Here is a 23,796-nt window from a genome sequence, read left to right as displayed (position 1 = left end):
TATAAATAAATCTATATAAAAATATATATTTATTTATATATATATATATATACACACAAATTATATATATAATATTCATTTATATATATTCATATATATTATATAGTGTGTATATATAATATATATAAATAAATATATATATATATATTATATATATTATATATATAATGTTCATTTATATATATTCATATATATATATATGTAATATATATTATATAGTGTATATATAAATAATATATATATATATATATATATGTTATTTATATATACACTATATAATATATATTATTTATATATATGATAGGTAGGCTATAAGGGGGAAAAGTGATTATCACGGTCGGAAAATATAACGGAATGCTCCTCCACCCCCTCTCAGCCCAGATCAATGCAATGCAATGCCTGGTGGGTACTGAAGTCTTCCCAACACAAAGAAGAGCCGTGTTCCCAACGCCCACAGAGGAGCTACAGCTTCCACCGAGAACTACCGGTACCGAGATGCCAATCTCGGGATGGTTTCCGGTAAATGCGTGAAGTGTTTGGACCGGGGCACTGGAAGAGGGGGAAAGTGTGAGGTGAGGAAATGACCGGGCTGCTATTTTTAAATCGTCTGTAACACATTTCAAAGGAGGCGGTGCAGGAAGGGGAGTCAGAAGAGAGGTACTTGATGCCGGAGGTCACGGGGGAGAAAAGACACTACTGACCGCGTTTGGAGGGAACATTTCTCCGCAGACAATAACCTAAGTTGCGCTCCCAACTTGGCCGACAGAAAACTAGCCGGCTTCACGAGTACATTGAACGTTTACAGTGTCGTGCTGCGTGTCAGTATCGTGGTGTTCTGCACACTCTGGCTGCCCTAGGTTAAAGGCTTTTGTTCTGTTATTTATGTCGCTGAAGCCACTGCTGCCGTTTACCACTGAAACTCCATTTTCCACGGATGTCTGCACAGGCGTCCATGCACAACAAAGGATGCGTGTGATCTCCGGGATGTAGATGGTGTGTGTCGATGATTGTCGTCGGATGACTCCAGTTGGATGCACCTTTAAAAAGGTCTGTGTGGCGTTTTTGTCATTACGGCTTGTCATGTGGTGGGGGAAAAAAAAGACATTTCCAGGCCTCTCTAAACGCTTTCCCTTGCATGTGTTGTTTTGTCTGCACTGCAGCCATCAGAAAGGGGATGCTGCTAGAATCAGAAAACTGGTCCGTTTCCAAATCAAAGCACTCTGAGTTGCAGCTTCGTTTTGCTGGCGCAGGATCACACGAGGCTTTAAATAAAGTAGCCCTCTGCTTTAAAGTCGGCTAATAATGAGCTAATTTAAAATGTTGACAAATGGACATGTAGCTTACTTCAAAAGGGCTATCTGCATGTTTGTGAAAAGCAAGTGGTTAAACATATCAACAGCACTAAACATCCATTCGTAATAAATCCCACTTTCTTGATCTTCTGTCTATTTAAATTGTCATCATGTACCAAAACGTTGCAACAATGCGTTCTGTGACTTTTATTTTGAAGCGCCCGGCCGGAAGTCACAGTGCTCGTCGAGGCCAGTTTTGACCACCTCCAATCTCAGTCGCTCTTCAGCATCTCGAGTCCGCTGGCGCGAGGTCCGCTCGCGGAGAGGGAGGCAGGTCGATGTGGGAAGCCTTCACACACACACACACACGCACACACACACACACACTCACACTCGGCTGCGTGTCCTCCTCCTGTCGGGAGTAACGGCTGTTTTAACTCGATGCTTTAGACCGAGTCAACCTCTCAGGTAACTTGAAATCTTGCCTCGGGAAAAGGTAAGCGGTCAAGTCGGTCTAATCTGGGCGATACAATTATAACTCGGCGGTCCATTTAAATCGAATTAGGGCACCGGTTTGTTCGGCGACGATGGAAGACGTGACACACTCTCCTGGACGGCAAAAAAACAACAACCCCAAAACTATTTGTGTATGGTTAAGTCACTCCTTTTAAGGACATTATATTCTATTGGATGCCATGAGTAACATACAGCAATTTATTCACACGGTAGGCTGATGCACCTTTTTGCCAGAAACCCTACAGATAGATAGATAGTGTGTGTGTGCTGTATTTATTCCCACGAGTTTCCACATTAATATAGCTTATGTGTGAAACTAGTAGGCTCCATTTGGCCCAATGTAAAGTGCAGAACGCCTGGCTAATAGTCTGGTCCGATGCCTCCTCTCCCTCTTGAACCTCTCGCCTCCTATGCAGTAACATGCATTTCCTCTCGCTTCATCTTGGCGTAATAGCTCCTGGAGTTCTTTTTTTTTTTCCTTCCCAGAAGAAAATGCTGCCTCACGGCTTGTCTTGTAGCTCCTTCCACTTCCCATTGGAAGCCCCATCCTTTTAATAGGCCATTAAGAGGCAACCGCCGATGGTTAAGCTGTCAGCTGGGCCTGATGGATTCAGTTGGACCACAGATGAGACTGATCTGTGCCTGAGATTCCTCCGAAGCTCTCGGTCCTCCTCCCCCTCCCTCCATCAGGCAGGGAGAAGAGGTAAATGGCCCTTTAAGGGGGAGCTGTGAGTGTTAAGTGGTAAAACGTATGTGCCAGGTGAATACTTGCTGTTTTGTGTTCTCTTCCCTTCAGTGTGGTGACGATGCAAGGTAGTCTGCACACAGGTTGAGGAACTCTGACTAAGAAAAGTTTAGCAAACGGCGAGGAGCATTTTGGGCTCCTTGTGTTAAAAAAGAAAGTGGGCCACCGGTCCCTGCGGTGGTGAATGATGCTTTTCTGGGGCAGGCTCGATGATGACGCTCACCCGGCCCGGATTGGGTACAGACACCCTTGTCCATCAATTTTGTAGAGTGTTGTGGAAACTGCACCGCTCGGATACACACTGCAGAAAGGTCCAACAGAGGGACCGCAGGTCTGACTTTCCTTTCCAAAACCAGCCACTTTTTTTTGTGTCATTGATACCTCTCTACAGCAGACCTGTAAGTATGCTTCAGCTCAGTTCACCTGACTCGGGACCCACTGTTAAATCAGTTATGCACCATCTCGGCGTAACTTAACGTAAAAGTCTTCAGTGTGGATTAAAGGATTTTCCTCCACTGACTTGGTGGCTTTTTGTTGCCTAAAACCCTTCCTCTGGACAGAGAGGCGCACTGCTATTTACAGATGGCATAACCCAGCCAGCTGCCACCGTTTCCGCTCGCATCGTAATTGAATCAGCGCTAGTGAGGGTGTGTGCGCCCCATGGAAGATTATACAGTCGGGGACATCTAGGCGGTCTCTAGAGGCTACTTTCGCATACCTGAATGGTGGTGTCTATTCCTAGTGAGCGTGTTTGTGTGGACAGAAGACAGGAAGAAGACAAAATCCCATGTGGTATTCCTCCATGAAATGGATATGGGGTTGATGGAAGAGTTTTCAAACATGGTAGTTCATCCTGCTTGTATAGGGTTGCAGACATCGTAGTGTTCCTTGGTTGGTTCTCTCGACACTGCGAAGTGCCTGCGGCGGCTGTCAAAAAGCTTCAGACGTAATATATATTTCGTGACGTGGCAGAAACCTGAGCGACGGATGGGTCCCGCACCGTTTGGACGCACTCGTCACTTTCACATTGATCGGAGAGCAGGGAGAGGGTTAACAACTCTAAAGGGAAGTAGGACATCAACATCCCTTTTTTTTATGGGCACATTCGAAGACTGGCTGTGAGCGTCACACACACACAGCAAGTGAAATATGTGATTGTGGAATGTATTCAGCCAGTTATTTTTTTTATTTCTTTTGGAGTTAACATGCAGCGATGCGTGCGAGTGTTATGCATACATAACCTATTAGGTTGTGGCTCAAATGGTGGAGAATTTTTAGTATTTGCAGCTCTACCCCCCTCACTGCCTCAAATCCGCTCGTACTTTCAGACAACCAAAGATATTTTCTCTTTCCCCGGATCCAGCAACACGCTCACCACTCGATTATTTAGATTCATGCAGCCAAGTCTGTGTCACTGGGCGGGAGTGTAAAACAATTCATCTCCGACCACGAATACATCTGCCTCCTCTCAGTGGTGTCAGGGTTCTCCCTTCTGTTGGGACGACTGCACGATTTAAAACTACAGTACTTTATTGCCCATTTTATAAGATGAGATATGATGTACTTTATTGTCCAGCAGGCAATGCATGTCTTGGGCTTCAAGCCCGTGCATCAAACATGGTTTTAGGCCGTTTTGATGTCCAAATGTCGTTACTCAGGCTTCTTCTTTTGATAGGGAAGTTGACCTTCGACCCTGCCAGTAAATGGGTCTAGAAGAGGAACACAGAAGAATGCCTTAATACAGTAAATATTTGCATAAGTATACCGTTTCTGAGTTTACGCGTCTTTCTGTCCATCACGATGCTGTGCAGTCACGCGTGGCCATTGATCCTTGACGACATTAATAGTCTGGTCAAAGGTCCTTGAGGGGCCTGGACACCATCACCGAGGCTGAAGGTGCTTTTGCTCACATCTGGCCAATTGTTGAAAATTATGTTGGCCCGCAAGACAAGAATGCTGCGATTTAAGTTTGACCAGTAATAAACAGAAATGTAATTTGATGTGGAGGCACATCAGACCCGCAGAAGGATTACTCTGCATTGAAATGAATCGGTACTGTTGAGAGGGGAACCGAAGGAGTTTTGTGGGTTGTTACAACCAGCTTCTTTTTTTATATAATTTACTTGTTTTGGTTTCTCGTGCAAAGCAAATGTCTCTCGACTGCCCAAAAGGATGTGGATTTGTTTTTATTGCAAAGAATGGTCGACTTGTGCGTGTCATGATGCTGTGAAGTCTAATAATGATTTTTTTTAACATTCACGATTTTCTTTTTCATTTGTTTTTAAATGATCGATAATTGCTATAAAGTCCCAGTAAATAGTGCAAAATGCACATGACAATTCCTTTAGAGCCCAGGCCGATGCCTTCAAATAACTTGGATATTAAAGTTACAGTGATGTAAAACACAGAAAGGCAGCAGATGCTGGAACCAGCACATTTTTGTTTTGTTTTTGTGCTTGAAAAAATGACTGGAAGAATAATTACATTATCAAAATAGTTGCAGATTCATTTTTTTTTGTTTCAGCACTATGAGAAAAGGGTAATTCCTTACTTTTCTATCGCCTGTCTGCCCTAGAATTCCTGCCTCATCCTCTTTTCTCTTTGAACTGACGAGAGCAAATGTGGATATTTCCATGCTCAATAAATGGGCATGTGCAACAGGTCCAGCAGGTGCAAGAAAGTAAAGTCCACTCGTTTTCTCATTTTTCTTTTAGCGAGAAGCTTTTGTGTTCCAGTTTGAAGTTGTACTGAAAACTGGCTTCCTAACAGCTTCTGTCGGTCTCCTCTCTGAGTTAAAGCCCCGTTGACTGTTCACCCGCTCTGCTGCTCTCGGCCCCCGGGGCCTCTGTCGCTCTGCTCTGTCTTTTGCCTTTTTGTATTTCTTTTAATATTTCTAAAATGAAGAAAACGCTACCTGTTGGGTATTTGCTTTGCCAGCTCAGTCAGTAACTATAACACTTTTTTTTTTTTTTTTGCTATACATAAATTGTTCACTTCAGATACTTAAAAGGGATCCTTTGTGGCTATGAAGTGATGCAATTGGCCAACAGAAGTGTTTAATTACATTATTGGAGAGTTTCGATGAGAGTTTTAACTTTTTACCTGTGATTAGTGTGACCGAGACCCAGTTGGAGCCAAAGGCCCGAGTGAATGCCACCGTCAGTGTGACGTAATATCAAGTCACCACCCCCCTTTGAGCTTTACTGTGCATTAGTTTTTTCAGATGACCGGAGTCTGCTGCAGTCAGACTGCACGTTTTATCAAACTGTGTGTGTTCTGAGATTTATTTTCATTATGTTTTTTTTCTTTTTGTCTTCCTCCGAGTGCATCTCAAATGCATACAACGGATTGTGGATTATTGAGTTTCATCTTCTGACTGAAGCTCGATCTGCGTCGGGTTTTGTAGTGATAGTGACGCGTGCATTTCTGTTTATGACTAACTATGATCTGATCCTGTTTTTGTTTTTCTTTTATAAGATGGGCGGAGCAGCCATCTTAAGAATGCTGGAGACCTGAACACATGCTGGTGTACAGCTGCTGAGGACCTCGACCACCCCGTCCCACAAATGACTTTCTATAGTGTATGTCTACACCTTTTTATATATTAACACCAATGCACAATGAATGATACTATGGTCATTTATAATGAATACAATGCCACATGTATCTTATTAAAAGATAAATAAACGCAGCTATTACGTTTTGGGGAGTTTCTTTATGTGTTAATATAAAGAAAAGAAAAAAAATTCAGCTGCAATATTGTCAACCATAACAGCCATGAATACATTGTCAATAGTAAACCTATTTCATTGTATCCAAAATGACAAACACTGTGCTAGTCATTTCTAAAAGCAATGCTGACACCTTTTAAAAAGTATATTAAAGGATAATTTATTGATACAAATCAATACATAATGATAGAAATACTGTATTTATATGTGATTTATTTCAGTTAAATAGAAGTTACTACACATGGTTTCATTTTTCATTTGGCATGAAAGTCTTCAGGGATTATTCGTTTTATCTTTCCCAGATCATGTTGAGTTATACGTCAGATACTTTTATACTGAAAAGAATAATTACGGCTCATTTTGAATTTGAATGGAATTGAATTTAAGATTAAATAACTCCACAGACCACAGTGTTGACATTTTGGAGCATCACTTGCAAACATATTTGAGGAAAAACTGAATTACTACTGCTCCTAAACTGGTTTAACGTGTGTAACTCACATCTCTAACTGTTGTTTTTCAGGAGCCGTTGATTGGTGTGCCTCGAACTCTGTAATGGAAAATCGTGGTGAGTACCGAGTTGCTCGTTGTGGTTTGTTAAGTGCAGCGTTAATGCTGTGGAGAGAGCTGTAGATGCACTCCACTGTTTACGGGGTCTGTCAAGTCTCTGTACGTTTTATGAGCCACTCACAGCCGTACATCTTCTCAAACTTGGGGCTGATGGAAGATCCGCTTTGTTTCTAAGGGACTGCTCTCTGGTCGGCATAGGTCCTCAGGCATCGGTGTGATTCATTGTTAAATTGGTTTCAACCGTCAACTGCAGCTCTTCATTCAATCAGCCAGTTCTCTTTTGTAAAACTAATGGGACAAAAAACAGGCAGTTAAAAAGCCCAAATGTGCATACCGTAAACCATCCCTGGTGACTATCACTTAACACTTCCTGTGGCTACTTCTTAATAAAAGCCACACACAATTCTGAGCGCTACAAGACTGAAAAAACCTCTACGGATGTGTTAGTAGTGTTGAGTTCCCATTAAAGGAACAGTGTGACGCTGCAAGCATAAAGATGAGATCCAGGGAGGATCTGCTGGTCTGGCCCTGTCTTAAGGTCACAAAATAGTCGACCAGAACCTCTGAAGCTATTTATAATTTAGATGTGATTTATTGAATCGGTTTAATAAGAGAACCATTAAAAATGATTTAGTTTTTGTTTGTTATTTTCTAGGGGCTGCACTTCCTGGTGGATTGAGTTACCTTTGGACAGAGCCATGCTAGCTGTTTCCCCCTGTTTCTAGTGTTTGTGCTAAGCTAAGCTCAATAGCTGCTGGCGGTAGCTTCACATTTATCATTCAGACACGGGAGTGATATTATTAAGCTTCTCGTCTACGTCTTGTCAAGAAAGTGTATCTTGCAAAAAGTAGTTGGAACAGCATACCAACGTTAATAAATAACGTCTGTCCTTGTATCCCTGTGACGCTGGTGTTCGGTTTATCTTATTCTACCTCGCTCAAAGATATGATAAGCACGTTAAAACCATGTCCTTACAGAAAATGATGAAGCATATGTCAAAACGTTTCTTTTTTTTTAAACTACACTATCTATTATAAATGAGACTTGCAGCAGTGACCCATAACTTTACAGCACCATCGTAGGTGCCACGCTCTCCCCCATGTTGGACGGGTCTGTGTATTTGCATGCATGTGTGTACCTGCCTCAGTCTGTGTGCCGACTGAAGTAGCCTGGCCCAGTCTGTTATCCAGGTCAGGCCAACAGGTTCTGGGCTCATGCGGATTGGCTCAGCTCTCTCTGGAAGCCGGCCCGGTTTGGAGGCTGTATTTGGGGCACGGGGAGAGAAAAGGAACGCTGTCAAACACACTAGCTCTCCATCTATAGAAACGGCTTGAGATGCAGCCAAACGCTCCGAAAACTCTGATCTATCGAGGCATAATGACACAGCTCAATGCTCTGTATTCCTCTAAGGAGCAGTCGGACAAGGTTTTCTGAAGACACACAAACCTCAAAAGGAATCAAAGCTTTAATCCATGGGTCCAGTCTGCGCTCACTCCTTTCTTCTAGTATAGTAGTATAGAGAAATCTCTCTCTCTCTCTCTCTCTAACCCCCCCCCCCCCCCCCCCCCCCCCCTTAGCCCCAAACAGGACAGCTCTCCTTGGCAAACATGTTTCAAAGTCATGCTAATGCCTCCAAGACTGTTCAAATTGTGATAAGAGACTTGGAGATGTGCATAAAATGGTGTCTTGGGGCATCAGGAGGGGTGAGCAGCATGATAAACACCCTCTGTCAGTTCTAAAAAAAACGGTATTCATAGCATTGGTATTAGTGTGCAATTCATGTTGGATATAGAAATGGCGGCAGCAACGATCCGATTGAATTGTGATCCATCGTTCTCCTTTTTAACAAGTTAAGCGCCATTTTAGCTGCTGGAATTCTTGTCTATTATTCATTTAACAATATTGAGAGGGAGCCCCATCTCAAACACACTTGACCTTTACACATCTCCGTAAAAAGTCTTTATTTATTGTCAAACATTTCTCCAGGTTGAAATGCTACATTTTCCCAGACTAAATGACATTTTTTTTGTTGCTTTTTTTTGGGATGGCTTAGACAGACACTGTGTGACTCTAGCTCCTGTTTTCATTGTCATCTCAGCGCTAGGAAGGCAAGAAAAATACTGACACCAATGTGTGAGGCAGATGATTGTTTTCAAAGCATACGTTGTGGTCTGAGGTTTTGAGTCCAGCCTTTCTGTTTCTGGATCGGTGTGAAAAGTCCTTGTCCTCTTGAGACCCGCTGCACCACCTAGCAGACATTGCATTCAACGTACATCATTGGTGGCAAACATTGCACCACATACCGCACGCATTCAATTGAAAACATAACTCGTCTTTCTCCCAGGAATGGTAGGCATCTTTCAGTGAATGCTGACCTGTGCTGCGAGCCAAGGAGGGAGGGTCAGTGAGCAAAGGGGAGAGGGAGTCCAACTCCTGGAGGGAGGGAAGGTCTTAAGGAGATTGCAGGAGGGAGGGACGGGGAGGGGAGGACTGAACTGAAAGGCATAGAGGACGGGTAGACAAGGGAAACGCAGAAAAGAAGAAAAGACCTGAGGTGGACTTTGTTGGGGACTTTGTTGAAGAAGAAGGAGGAAGGCAGGTGCAGCTGTCCAGTGTAGCGTGCACGCTTCTGGGTGCAGGACAGGTAGAGGCCCCTTAGGGGCTGGATCATGGGACAGAGCCTTCGTGTGGAGACCCCAGCTCAGGACCCACAACAACGCAACAATGGCGGTGAGTTTCTGAACTCACTCATGCACTCTTTGTGTATTTTACACAGTCATGCATTCCTCAACAGCAACAAACACGGCATGGAATTAGTTTTTCAATGAATTAAAGCGTAGAGGCGAGATAAGGGTTGGAGATTGCATAATCGTCTACTTTCTCTCAGCCGCCTCCTTCACTTGCACCACCACAAGGAATGTTAAATCACTGGGATCATGTGGATGAATCTCAGCTGTGTTTTTACACACTTGCGTGTTGCGCACTTATTTTCCCAGCGCACAAGCAAGTTATGTTCTCCGTCAATTTAATATTGAAAAATAATTTTTAATTTAATTATCGAAAGTAGAGATTGTAGCTGATTTTGAGAGCTTTTACATAATTTTGTATTTATTCTTATTTTTTTCTACCCTTTTGATTATTGTACTTTTTCCTGTGTGTAAAACCTACAAACTCATTTTAAATTATAGGTCTTAAGTAGAAAGTGGCGAATTTGGAGGACAGGTTAAAATATTGCTTTCCTTAAACCATTTCCTCTAATGGTATTCATTTGACTTGCTGTTACTACGCTATTGGATTTTAAATGGTTCAAAGATTTTAGAGCACATACGATCCCACAATAAGCAACCACAGTGTTTATAAACTGTTTGTGTGCTGTCAGTTAAGTAGATTAAAATGTATAATCTGGCCTGGTAAGTGTTAGGGTTATAATGAGGTTGAAGGTATTTCCCAACCATTGCACCCCGTGGACGGTGGTGTCTTATGTAAGTGATCAGGATGCCTTGGCTAGCAGATTGGCTGAAAGGCCGGCTCGTTAAAAACAACAATCTCCTTTTAACCACATGCTCACCTGACCAGGCCGGACATGACTCATTGAATCATGAGGTTAGAGGGAAATCTGGCCTCTCTGGGAGATGTTTGATAGAGTGGTAGGTGTGGCTTCAGGATGGGGGTACGTCAGAGGAACCCCCCCCCCTGTTTCCTGACGGAGTCCTTATCTTGGCAGAGCTCCTGATAACAGAGCGTCATGACCACTACAATTCTGTTCCTGGCCATGTTCTGAATGGAAATGGGTTTTGTATCGTCGAGATGTTTAACGGTCAGAATATGAATCGGTTTCAATGTGTTGCACGTTTCAGTGCCGCGTTTCCGTGAGCAGGCTTGTTATTAACGTCGAGGGGAAGAGGTCGTCTTTGTTCTCGGTCACAGAATCAGGGTGGAGTGCTGTTTCCTCCCTGTGTTTCCAGCCCCCCCCCCCTCCATAATCCCTGTACTTTTTCTCTCTGTTGCTCTTTTTTACCCTTTACTCCCACTCCCACAGTCACACACAGCTGTAGTGCCACACACACACACACACACACCAGACCTCTTCTCACTGGAGCTGAAACTATGACATGTCGGAAGAGTTTCACTGTATCTTGAGTGGATCCACCGCTCTCTTTAACGTGATAACTGAATTGGATGTACTGCACTTTTCTTTTGTGTCGGTGGATTGACACATTTTATAATCGGGCCTCCCTGGCTAATGAGCAAGCCTAAGGAAACGGTCACTCGTCTTTTTCAAATAGCTGCCTGCTGCATGGGCTGAGTCCACTGCGATCGTCATCTCTGCAGAGATTTGGAGTGTGCGGGCCTGGCACAGGCAGCTCCTACCCTGCTTCACTGCCTTCAGCTGAGCCTTCAGTCCGAGGAGCAGTCCGCTGTGTGAGAACCTCAGTTCTGGATCACAAGCTGCCTTAAGCAATACTTAATCTGGATGTTATGGCAGCTGGTCTGAATCCTCTGATTTCTACCGTGCCAAGATAAACTGGATTTCCATGGTGCGGACATGTCCCTTGAACCCGGAGCCTCTTTGCTGTAGTTTCAAACGGCTCGCTACAACTTGTCCCTCCGACATTTTCTGTTGAAATATATACAGGATAGTGTATTTGAATGCTTCCTGCTTCCCAATGGCATGCTGCTTCAAGTCCCGCCACCGTGGAAGCTGGACACTTAACAACCCTCTTCCAGGTAGACCGTGTGTGTGTGTGCGTGTGTGTGTGTGTGTGAGAAACTTCAAAGGGCATAATAACAAAGCCTCATTTTTTTTAAAGCAATATGTAAACATTCGGTTCAGATTTTACCCAACCAGCAGTGTGGCGTAGCGTTTAAAAACTGTCCTTCAGCTGCAAAAAGGGTTTAAATCCTGTGTCCGCAACCATCCACCATGCTACAATGTCCCTTTGCAAGATACTGAAACTGGCAACTACACTGCTGCTGGTCTGTAGCGTAACTCTGACGTCCTTGCCGTGTGTGTGTGTGTGTGTGTGTGTGTGTGTGTGTGTGTGTGTGTGTGTGTGTGTGTGTGTGTGTGTGTGTGTGTTACACGAAGAGTCAGTTTCCACCGAGGAATGATGTTCTTGTTGTTATTATGTCCCTACGGTCTTGATTGGACTGCTATGTATGCCACATCAGCACTGTATAGTTATTGTATATGGGCTTTTTGCTGTGGGAATCAGACTGCGAGGCATTACTGTTGCAGAGACATCCTATGTGTGTGCACGAGACTGTCTGTTTTAAATCGGACCCCATTCTCTCTCTCTCCACTGGTAAATATTATGTCTGCTGAGTACAGCAGCTGCAGCCTTGGAAGAGCGAATGTTTGAAACTCTCTCTGAGCTCAGCACCCTGTCAGTTGGCCTGTCAATCACGTAACCCAGGATATATAACCATGACTGCAGAATGCCATCTAATGGGGTACTTTAAACCATAACGGCATCTCATAACTATCTTTGAAACGCTTGGCTTCTTGATTGTTGCCTCCGTGTACATGACCACGACCACATTCTGCTACTGTATAGCTGCATCCATGTGTGAGCCTCTCTATAGAGGCAGCAAGGGCTGAAAGGCTGATAAGGCACTCGTCTCCATCCAGCCAAGGAATGTGAGCACTTGACAGTGAGAAATGCTGGCTGAACGACAGCGTCAGACCTCTCCTGTTAACTGTGGTTATGTGGAGGAGTCCATGAGCTCTCAGCATCACCCTGCCAAAGCACACTCAGTCCCCGAGAAGTAACAGCTAAAGATAATAACCATAATGAGCACGGCCCTCTTTACGAAGCCCGTAGATGAGCTCGGTGAGAGTCGAGACTGATGGATCTATACGCTTATTGCTCCTGTGTTTAGATTTAGGTTGCGCAAATCGGGTTAAAAACGGTTGGATTTATATTGAATGACTTCTTTTCATTTTAGATGATGAAGCTGAGCAGCACCACAGCACTATGGTGGGCGAGGGGGGCAGCACCCCTCCCCCAAAGCGCAAGGGCAAGTTCTCCACCCTTGGCAAGATCTTCAAGCCGTGGAAGTGGCGGAAGAAGAAAAGCAGCGACAGCTTCAATGAGGCTTCAGAAGGTTTGTGGTGTAAACTCATTGTGTTCGTGGTGCGAGAGTATCCCCCCTCCTTTCTCACTGGCCATATCAGTTGCATTCAGCTTTCATCAAAATTCCTCAATGCTTGGGTTCCTGCCTGAATGCTACAGGCCCCTCTGGCTCTCCTCGTGTTTTCAGTGCACTGACAATAAGCTGCTAACAAAATATCCTGTTGAGGAAGGATCTCTAAACTTGGATTTGTTGACTTCACAATTCAAATTCTAAATGTGACAGATTTTTACTGAAGTACCGTTTCGTTAAACAAAAAAAAAAAGACAAGATATGTAATGTGAATTCTGTCTGTTGACGGCAGAACTGGAGAGAAAGATGTCGACGAGGCGGACACGGCAGGAGCTTATAGAACAGGGGGTGCTGAAGGATGTCCCGGACAACGGTGAGAGTACTTTTGTGACGCATCTGATCTCTCTGCACAGCGGTGTCTGTATCTGACAGCAGCGCCCACACAGGACAGGACTGTTAAGTCATCAGTACATAATGGTAGGAAGTGGAACACTGTCCCCCTGACCAGCAGGTGTCTGAGACGTATTTTCAAAAAGGCAAATTTACTTTCACCTTGCTGTTTTTTTAAAAGTAATGTAATATCTTTTTTTTAAATGGCATACCACTCTCCAGAGCTGAGGAAAAGTGGAACGTATTATGGCCTGCAGCAAAATAGCTTTGAGAGGGGTGTGTGCAAGCGTAATGCTGGCTGGCCCCGCTGCTGCAGAAGCCCATTTATTAAACCTACAGCTGCTCCTTCATCACACCAACAAACATAGACTCTGTCTACGGGGCTTAGGTTAAGGGGACCTTCCTCGTTTCACTGTGGAAGTGGCTGCAACTAAATATTATTTTCATTATTGATTCATCTTATTTAAAATGTATAATATCAGAAAATGGTGCCCATCATAGTACCTCAGGGCCCAAGGTGTTGACTTTAAAGTTAACCAGAGAAGAGCAATCGATCCTCATCGGAGAAGCAAAAACCAGCAGATATTTGACATTTTTGCTTAGAAAATGAACCAAAGTATAAAACAATACCAAAAAAAAAGATTGTACATTTTAATATTTTAAGTGTTTCATCACCTCTGTTGTTTTACATTGAGCTTCAAGAGAACGATATTATACAAAGATATTTTACAATGATAAACATTGGCAGTGTGAAACAACATTTTTAATAATTTAAATTGTTTCTGGTCTTGTAGTTTTTTGTTTTTTTTGTTTGTTTTTTCACAAGTCATTCACTGTTGTAACCTTTTCAGATGCAGTTACACACAACCCGAAGCAGCTCTACGTGAAGAACGGCCACACTCTGCCTGTGAGCACTGGGGTCGGAGGAGGTGGAGGAGGTGGAGGAGTGGTCAGTGGTGGCAGGAGTCCGTGCAGTCAGGGCAAACTCCCTTCAGAGTCCGACTTTAGGATGAACCCGGCCTGGCTCGCCCAGCCAGACGACCGAAGGGGTTGGTCTCCCTCTGACGGAGACCGCCGAGGAGCTCTGGGTTCCAGGGGCACGGGACTGCACGAAGACGTGCGGAGAAGCGGAGGGGTGGGGTCACGTGCACATGTCGAGGGTGAATGGAAGCCTAATATGGTCTGGCAGGGCCAGATTCACGGGCAGATGGAGGAGTGCAGACGTGGGGGCCGACTTCACCCTGAGGACGGGCAGAAGAGACCCGGGCTGCAGAAGGCCCCATCGGAGGATGGCAGGAGGAGTCGACCTGCAGAAGCGGACTGGAGGCCGACGCTCCCTCGGCATGCATCAGCTGAGGAGGGAAGGGCCCGCAGAGGTCAGTCATTTCCACAATGTTTTAGATCTTCCACCAATTTTTTAAAAGCTGTATTCATGAGATCCCTGTGGAGTTCATCACTGTGGTCGGATCAAAGATACTGGGTGTGTATTTTACAATCTGACCTCCTTCATACATGTTCAAAGATAGTATGGGATGTATTCTTTCACTGACTCCTAGTGTCAGTCTCCTGCTTATGTGCCGTCCTCCCAGATATAGACGGGCTCCTGTCGGCTCCCGGGGGCCCTGCTCCAGCTACGCTTCTTATTACGGAGCATGCGGGAATAGCTCGTCCTCGCTTCTCCTAATTAATGTGGCACGATCATTATACCTATTATTGCCCTTTTTTAACACTGTCAGTTGAGTGATAATTGGTGAAGACTCACAGCTAATTGATTTTGCTGAAACGTTACACTTTGAGAAATAATCGTGTTTTCTGCTGTTTTTAGATGTGCAGTTATCACTTATGTGACACGTGAACCACTTTAATTGTTTACCGCTATGTACATAAGTATGTCGGTCGAGAGGAAACCTAAATGACCCACATGTGGGAAATGAAATGGAAATGAAAATAGAGAACATATTGCATCATATTGAAAACGCCAATGCAGAACTACATTTGCAGGTCAATGGATATTTTCTCCCACTTTCCTTCATCTGTCCCTACTCTTCACTTTGTTCTGTCTACCCTTGTACTTTCCTTTTTTCTTTCTCTCACTGATGCTCTCCCACACCTTTTTCTATCTTTATCCCATCTCTTTTTTCCTCTCTCTCGCTCTGCTCACTTCCTTCTTTCCTCTGGATCATGTTCTCTTTTGTGTTCTTGTGGTTGTGTGACATCACAGCGATGAAGGCTCATCTGTAAATAAATAACCCTGAACTTCAGAGCTGCAGCTTTTGAGGGATGGTGTGGGGGCTGCAGTGGGGTGGGCAGTGGGAGGTGGGTCTTTGGTGGGAATTGCAGCCGCCTACTCTGTTTATCTTCGCAGCTGATCCCTAGATAATATAATTCTCAAACAAGGGCTATTGCAAAGAGCGCTTTGAGTGGTGTAGCTGCAGAAAAATGGCTCACTGCTCAGTCACTGCACTGAAACATTTATAGCCATGTAGAGCGATATTTCATAATGAGATGAAAATACACTTTTTTAATGCCCGCCATGTAGAATTGTTTATGTACACAGATTAAACACATTTGCTTGCCTTTTTGTTTAAATCTCTCAATCTCGGGGGCATAGTTAGCTGTAGTTATTTGGTGGAGTAATCCCATGATATTGTGTTTTCATAGAGTCAGACAGCCATTTTGTTCCTGACCCAGAAGCCTTGCGGGACACTCTGCGTGAACCTCTGCCTCCTAAACAGACCGTCATGCCTCCAAAATGGCTGATGACATCCACCCCTGAACCTGGCAGCAAGGGTCCACCTCGCACCCCATCCAACCACCACACGAGCCAGTACTGCTCTCCCTCCGCCCCCTCGGCTGTGGCGCCCAAACCTGTTCGGTCCATCTCCTCTGCGGGCGCGTCCACTCAGCAGTCCTCGTGTGTAGCCCCGACCTCCACCTCTCATGGCACCAAGCAGCCCCCTGTGCCCCCACCCAAGCCTGTGAATAGGGGCAATTCCACCATGATGGGTAGGTTCTGCTTCATAGTGTTTTGGCATCAACTTGATCACGTGTTGCCTGCATTACAGTCTCAAGTGTGCATTATGAACACTTAAATGTCTGCTCACTTAGTGTGGGATTTTCCCACTGGTGAATACAATATGTACGTTTATGAGTCGGTGCATAACTGTAGAGATAGGTCCTCAACACAGCTAGCTACACACACACATGCTCACACACACACACACACACACACACACACATCCAGGTAATGATGTTATCTTAACAGCTTGTGTCGCTTTTCCCCAGCTAATTCCTTATTACGCCCAAACTATTTTAGCTGCTAACTTTTCCCCAGACTTTTTACACTCTGAAGATAACAGGGACTCCTGTGGCTTTGGGATGCCGCTCGCACACAAGAGATGCATTCGTGGTGTTTTTTGTTTACTGTTGGGTTTGTCTGATCTGGGAACTTGCCTTAATTGATACTCGGTCAGGGCTGTTTACTTTGATTTGATTCTTTGCTAGTAGATTTCATGAGTTTTGGTACCTTTTTTTAAAAAAAATAAATAAAAAAAATGAGCCTTCAGTCATGCAGAGTTATGCAGGGTTTCTTTGTTATGATATGCTGTGAGAATTGTCTTGCCCTTTTTCACATTTATCGGTCATGTAATCAGAAGTGAAAAATATTACTTGGTGTCATATTGGCTATATTGGTTTGCACTTTGAAACTTAACAGCATTTTCATCCTCACAAGCTTTTGGCTACCAAGAAATGTAATTTTGAGAACAAATTATGTTGAGTTTACAGAAGGTCTATGAAGGTAAACATAACTTTTTTTTTTAAAGAAATTGTTTGACATTTTGGGAAGTACACATACTACTTCCAATTAAATATGAAGCTGCAGTCAGTTTAGCTACCGCAACTTGCTGTTTATACACTGCAGTTTTTGTATCCATTAAAGGGACAGTGTGTAGGGTTTGGCGGCATCTAGCGGCGAGGTTGCAAATTGCCCTCAACTGAAACTGTTTGTGTCGCGCGTGAACGAGAACTATGGTGCCTAGTGTGAAAGAGCGAATGCAATGTAAATGTAAATGCTTCACACTTTGGATCGAGTCGGGCAAGCTGTTTCCCTCTGCTTTAAATCTTTAGGTTAAGCTTAGCTAGCTTTCGCCTGGTTGCAGCTTCATACAAAACGGACAGACATGAGCGTGGCATCGATCTTCTCATAGGACTCACAGCAAGAAAACAAACAGGAGTGTTTTGAGTGTTGATGAGCGTTTTAGGGCAACAACACCCCTCCTTCATAGCGCACTCCATCAATACAACAACATACAGTACCACCATGTACCTACATTCATTAAACACTTCAGTTGAAGGCCTCCGTCTCCTCCCTGTTAGTCTCAGCCCTGCAGGGGGGAGAGAACGCTCAGCTTCCGCTCTACTGGTCCTGCTGGAAGCGAGAGTGCGACTACGATGTCTACCTGTCCCTGCCTGTCTACCTGTGCCGGCGGGCCGGAGGCCTGCGCTCAGGTAAAAGGATGCCCGCTGGCATCTCTGTGGCCAGGGTGCTCGTGTCTGTGCCCCCAGACTCTGCGTTCTTCATGGTGTCGCGTCCTTTCTCGCTGCCAACATATTTCACTTCCTAATGCCTTAACTGGTCGACTGGCCTTGATTGCTTTTCTTTGGATGTGGTATATAAGGGCCGCATGCACATAATGAGCTGATGAGTATGCCGGGTGCTCTGTGTATGTGAGAGGAAACTAATGTTTTTAATGTTATACTCTCTTCATTGGCATGTGAATGGGGGAGAGCCTTTAGCAGGTTCCAGCTGTGGCCTGCAATGCATCAAGTGCATTTTATAGTGCTAATCCACTTCGCTTCTGCTCAACTGGGATGGATGGATGGATGGATGGAGGGATGGATGGATGGATGAAGGGAGGGGCCAAAGGGTTGTAACATAAGGACTTGACTTCATTTAGAGAGGGAGATGTAAACCAGTTCAGTCACTGCACTGATATCTTATCATATCTCAGTAGCACGGCTATTGCTTTTAACATTGTTGTGGCTTTAAGGCTGTTCTACAGCGTTTTAAGAATGATTTAACAAATAAACAAATGTGCATGCAAATAAGTTTTTTTCAACTTTTTTGGAAGCTTTTTGCACTTTAAAGATGCTAATAAACAAGGTTGACCGGCAGGTTAAGACTCTGGCTGTGTCGAGCATGCCAGCTGTATGTAACTTCTTCGTCTCTGTGACCTGGGGCATATGCTGCACACTGGTTTGTTGGGGCAGTGCGTGCATTCATGTTGACTCAGTCATGTGATCCGACGCACTGCATGCACGCAATAATGTTCAGTCAGACATGTAATCCCAGTATTTATATTTGTTCATGTGTATTCTGTCATGTTAGGTACATCATACATGTAGAGCTGATGCATGTGCACTCATGTGGCAGCGGCTAACAACTCACTCACAGACCTAAGCTATCTATTTGGCTTTAGGATTAGATGTATTAACTGTTTTCTCCACTTGCAGGTGACTTCACACAAGCCCCCGGGGGTGCCAGTCTTGTTCCAGCCAAGCCTTCTCCACCGATGCCTCCTAAGAGGACCACCCCCATCACCAAACGCAGCACAGAGGACTCGAGCCATCCCATCAACCCCTCACCGCTTTCTCTGGACGACCACAGCAACCTCCATATGGGCTTTCAGCTGCCTCCCCCTCCGCCCTCCCCTCCCCTGCCGACACACATACCACCTTCTCCTCCCCGCCAACACATACATAGCCACCACCTCCACCATCAGCACTCCTATGCCCACCCACTGCCCCAACCCATACCAATGCTGTTTGACCCACCGAGCCCAACCAATGAGTCTCCTCAGCGCCCGGCTCCCGTCCCACTCCACATCATGATCCAGCGAGCCCTGTCTAGTCCTGGCCCGGCTCAGCCTCATCCGGACGGGTCGCAGCGTGCGCACACGCTGCTTTTCGAAACCCCGCCGGACTATCAATGTGGTCGGCCACTTCCTGTCAGCATCCAGCCATTGAAACTGTGAGTAACTCAATACATAATAATTGTGAAGCAACAATGTTTTGTCAAGACAAAATGAAAGGTTTCATAACTATATGAGATGTGGCCATGAGCAGCCTGGAGCAAATCGTCTCCTGATCATTACACAACCATGTATAGCTAAAAGGATGCGGGTGGGATATGGCTCCTGTTAATGTTCAAGGTTGGATACATTTTAATTTTGGTGATTTTAAAGTGCAAAAGCTACTTCTTTAAATTCACACAAAACGATACGTTATTTGTATCCATAATGCTTGTGTATTTATTTTCTCTTTCTGTTAGATCTGAAGATGACTACTCAGACGAGGAAGAGGAGGAAGATGACGAGGAAGAGGAGGAGTACGATGGGGAGATCCCTCAGCCAGAGCTTGAGCCAAGGAGTCGCAGGTGCTTAGTCGGAGACGCCGGTGTTTGTGTCATCCCGGGGGGAAACAACAACAGCAGTGAGGAGGAGGAGGATGAAGAAGAGGTTGAAGGAGGAGAGAATGACATGCGTGGGGAGGACTGTGACTCAGATGGTCCTGTGCTTTATAAAGATGAAGACTCAGATGAGGAGGATGAGCCCCCACTTAGTAAGCACAACTATATTTATGAAGAAGAAAAAAAAAAACTATTTTTTTTTTGGTGAGCTCCTTCACACCTGACTGCCTCTCTGCTTGGCTTCTATCCAGGTGCCCTAGCCAGCAGGGTCAGGAGGAAGGACACTTTGGCCCTGAAGCTGAACTGCCGTCCCTGTGCCCCAGACAGGGACCGGTTTATCCATGAGAGGGGCAGCAGAGACGACCAGCCTCCAGGCCAGACCGGCCTCACCTGGCAGAGCAGGGAGCAGTGGGAGGCCATCCGCACACAGATCGGCACCGCACTCACAAGGTAAAGACGGACATCATCGCACTACTGTGCGGATTTGGTTTATTTTGCATCCTTTAAACGGACAATAGTGAATGTGTATTTACTGAAGAAATCCAAAGATAATTTCTCAGATCTTTGTCCTACTTACTTCCTGAATGACAACGTGATAAAACTGTGTAAAAATAGTAACAGTCTTTCTTTTTTTTCTTCTCCAAATTCAGGCGACTTAGCCAGAGACCCACTGCTGAAGAGCTCGAGCAAAGAAACATCCTTCAGCGTAAGTATCCATTCTTTCTTTCCTTTTCATCGTTATTATCCATTGCTGGACCTTATAATGCCCTCACTCTTTCTGCTGGTCTTTAGCTTGTTTGGTCAAATTGTGGGTTTCAACCTACACCCAAGCTTCGTCACTGATTTACTCTTGTTTATGTACAAAAAGACACATTTTAAACCGGCCCGGTTCACACTGTACAAAAGAATCATCTTTTATACGTGCTCTGAAAGCAAGAATTTACACTTGAAAAGACAATTGAAACATGGATCACAGTTGACTATCTAATTTTGGAAACTGCTTTTACTCTACCTTTTTGCTGCACATCAAGCCTGGCTTTCATGCAGAATCTAAATAAAGCTCTGCTAGTGTTTTTGTTTCCTTCCCTCTCTTTTATTCAGCCAGAAATCAGACTGACAGACAAGCTGAGGTTAGAGAGATCAAGCGGCGGCTGACCAGGAAGGTGAGGCAACACATCCACAACAGACATCCAAGTGTTGGACCATGTATTTGCTGGATTTTAAAACGACATACGTTTATTGTAGCTGAGTCAAAGACCAACAGTTGCAGAACTACAGGCGAGAAAAATCCTCCGGTTCCACGAGTACGTGGAAGTCACAGATGCCCAAGACTACGATCGGAGAGCAGAGAAGCCGTGGACCAAGCTGACTCCTGCTGACAAGGTGCTCATTCAGTTCGTCGTGTTCAGCAAGCACTTGATAAACCCAATAGATCTTGCAGCGGAGGATTGTGTTTCACATGATATTACAAATCAAGGGTGATGTTTAGAATGTCTCCTTTAAGTTCACAGGGACTCTCTTTCTCTTTCCTGTCGCTTCTTCTAGGCGGCCATCCGGAAGGAGCTCAACGATTACAAGAGCACTGAAATGGAGGTCCATGAAGAGAGCAGAATCTACACCAGGTATACCTTTTGATCCGATGGATCTTGACGTCATAATCCTTCAGATATTAGTCCTGGTTAATTTGGCGAGACCCTTGGTTGCCGTGGAAGTTGAAAGTCTTCAGCCTGTTACCTGTGTCACTTCATTTAACAGCTCACTGTCACTGTTCCTTCTTGTTCCATTAATATCTGTCATGTTTAAAATTCATCCATAGATAAAAAAAACGCTGAAATTAGCTTTTGTCTTGTTTTGTCGACCAAAGGTTACTCCCAGCATTAACCCCGGTGACAAATACATTGTGTGTCCGGTTACTACTTACTGTGAGGCTGATGAGATGACGTAAAGAAAGAAACAGTAAAGCTGGATGTGACATGTGAATCCCTTGAGGATGGGGGGGGGGGGGGGGGGGGGGGGGCAAATATAATCCGGAATGGCAGACCCCGCCACTAACAATGAAAACTGCTATATTAAAGAGGCATAATTACTGAATGTAAATACATTGACTGGCTATTGCTGAACAACAATGACCAGTATTAAACATGGGGTTTCATTTTGATAAAATCTTAAGGATTGTAACTTGAAAAGGAATATGAATGTCTGTTCATGCCTCATGAGATCCCTATGTTTTGTTTAGGTTTCATCGGCCTTAGACCCTCCCCTCTCCTTCGCGGATAATGAAGCACTTAAGATCTGTGTGGCCAGAGGCTGCTTCCTATGCGGACGGATCTCAGTTTTACGTTTCCCGAATGTACTGTACAGATTGTCAGAGAAAGCCGGGAACTAACGACGCTTCTCGCTTGCCCTCCATCGCTCTCCCACTACATTGCTTTCACTCAACTGATGTGGTGGTGGTGGGTGAGGACCAGATGCAGTATTTCTCCCGGACAACAGGGGGAACCACGTGCCAATGAAGTGGAGAAGTGGCAGAGAACCCACGGGCCGACTCTCACTCTGCTGTTATGTGGTACCCCTCAGGGACTTTGATCTAGTGACAACCTTTAATGCGGCCTCATTCTGTGTTGCCTTTTTTCTTCTTTACTGTATATGGAAAAGTTAATTCATCTTAATGTAATAACATACAATAATAGTAATAATATGATGACTTATAATACTCCACACAGTAATAATAGATAACAGACAAACGGCCGCAGCTAGAGCGGGCTGGAGGATGAAGACTGGGATATTCTGTTATAGGACTGGACATCTCTGGGATATTGTGTGTGTTTTATATAAATTGTGTAAAGACTGCTATTGTTATACCTTAAAATGAAACGTGGAAAGATTTAATTACAAAATATTCTGTAATGCACAAGATATTTTATATTGTAATTTTGATCACGAGTAGTGACAGCTTTTATTTGAACTTTTTTTTTTTTAATTATTATTTGGCTTGCCTGTATTTATGGTTGTAATGTGAGGTGGCCATTTAATGTAGATATAGAAAAAGGGTGCAGGTCAGGAGGCTTGTTTTATATGTGCCAACATACCCAATGCCTAAAGGACTATAGGATACTGGTTTTCATATCACTAATTTCTGCAATCAACTGCATAAGCCAACACAGAATCCAATGTGATTGGGTCTTGATAATCTCTTCATCTATACTTTGTTATGAGTTGTTGTACTTCCCTTTTAAAGATCAAACATGCAATGCATTCTGTAGCCATTTTGAATAAGGTCAATAGTGTCTATACTAAGAGTGAAATGTAAGTTGCTGTGCGTGTAGATCAGGGATTTATCAAAACAAAACAAAAAATGTATAAACGGTCAACAGGGAGTCATTTTGGCTGGAACCTTTTGAAACGGAGGCAGAAGTGTTTTATCTTGTACTGTTGTCTGGCCAGTAGCTTACATAGTTATCTATGCTGTGTACAGGTTGATATAGGTTTAACTGATGCTTGTGTATATCGTGTCTTCCTTTCATTTGAAAATAAATTTTAAATATAAAAGTATTATAGGTTGCTATTTTTTTAAGCACAGAATATTAGTTTATGATTAAATGCTACATTAATGGGGATATGAAAGTGTACCTTTTCTGTAAAAACTAAGTTCCTTTTTAATTGAATGTGGAATTGTATGGACTGACACTTTTTTTCTTTTTAATTGTAAATAATCACATCTGGATCTAATTAAAAATCGTACAATTCCTTGAACAGTTTGGTTGCAACAGGTGCAATGACTCAACACCTGTTTGTTTTTTTATTAACCATTATTACCTGATGTGTCCGTGTGGAGATTTTTTAAGATACATTTTTTCCATCCAACCACGCACCCATTATTTTATAGACAAAGCACAACGTTACATTGGAAGAAGACAAGATACACCTATGTCACCA

General features: G+C 44.1%; 1 protein-coding gene across 1 annotated transcript; it reads left to right on the top strand.

Moving 5' to 3' along the window:
* The first annotated feature begins 558 nt into the window (after positions 1-558).
* phactr4b (phosphatase and actin regulator 4b) lies at positions 559-23,605 on the top strand. The gene is made up of 16 exons (XM_034554505.1): positions 559-572; positions 947-1,047; positions 6,031-6,134; positions 6,808-6,852; positions 12,804-12,962; positions 13,294-13,374; positions 14,243-14,767; positions 16,053-16,397; positions 18,906-19,422; positions 19,723-20,012; positions 20,112-20,310; positions 20,511-20,566; positions 20,962-21,023; positions 21,106-21,243; positions 21,406-21,482; positions 22,097-23,605. Exons 4-16 carry the CDS (start codon positions 6,840-6,842, stop codon positions 22,110-22,112), a joined length of 2,478 nt encoding a protein of 825 aa, XP_034410396.1. The 5' UTR covers positions 559-572; positions 947-1,047; positions 6,031-6,134; positions 6,808-6,839; the 3' UTR covers positions 22,113-23,605.
* Positions 23,606-23,796: the final 191 nt, after the last annotated feature.

Source organism: Cyclopterus lumpus, chromosome 16 (assembly GCF_009769545.1).
Source record: "Cyclopterus lumpus isolate fCycLum1 chromosome 16, fCycLum1.pri, whole genome shotgun sequence".
Classification (NCBI taxonomy): Eukaryota; Metazoa; Chordata; class Actinopteri; order Perciformes; family Cyclopteridae; genus Cyclopterus; species Cyclopterus lumpus.
Note: the sequence above shows the minus strand (reverse complement) of the source record. Positions and strands in the feature narration are given on the sequence as shown.

What these genes read in the sequence shown, in the direction of transcription:
- phactr4b (XM_034554505.1), top strand. An exon ending in AGCGGCGGCTGACCAGGAAG is followed by an intron (nt 21,024 to 21,105) that starts GTGAGGCAACAC and finishes CGTTTATTGTAG; the next exon opens with CTGAGTCAAAGACCAACAGT. An exon ending in AGCTGACTCCTGCTGACAAG is followed by an intron (nt 21,244 to 21,405) that starts GTGCTCATTCAG and finishes CGCTTCTTCTAG; the next exon opens with GCGGCCATCCGGAAGGAGCT.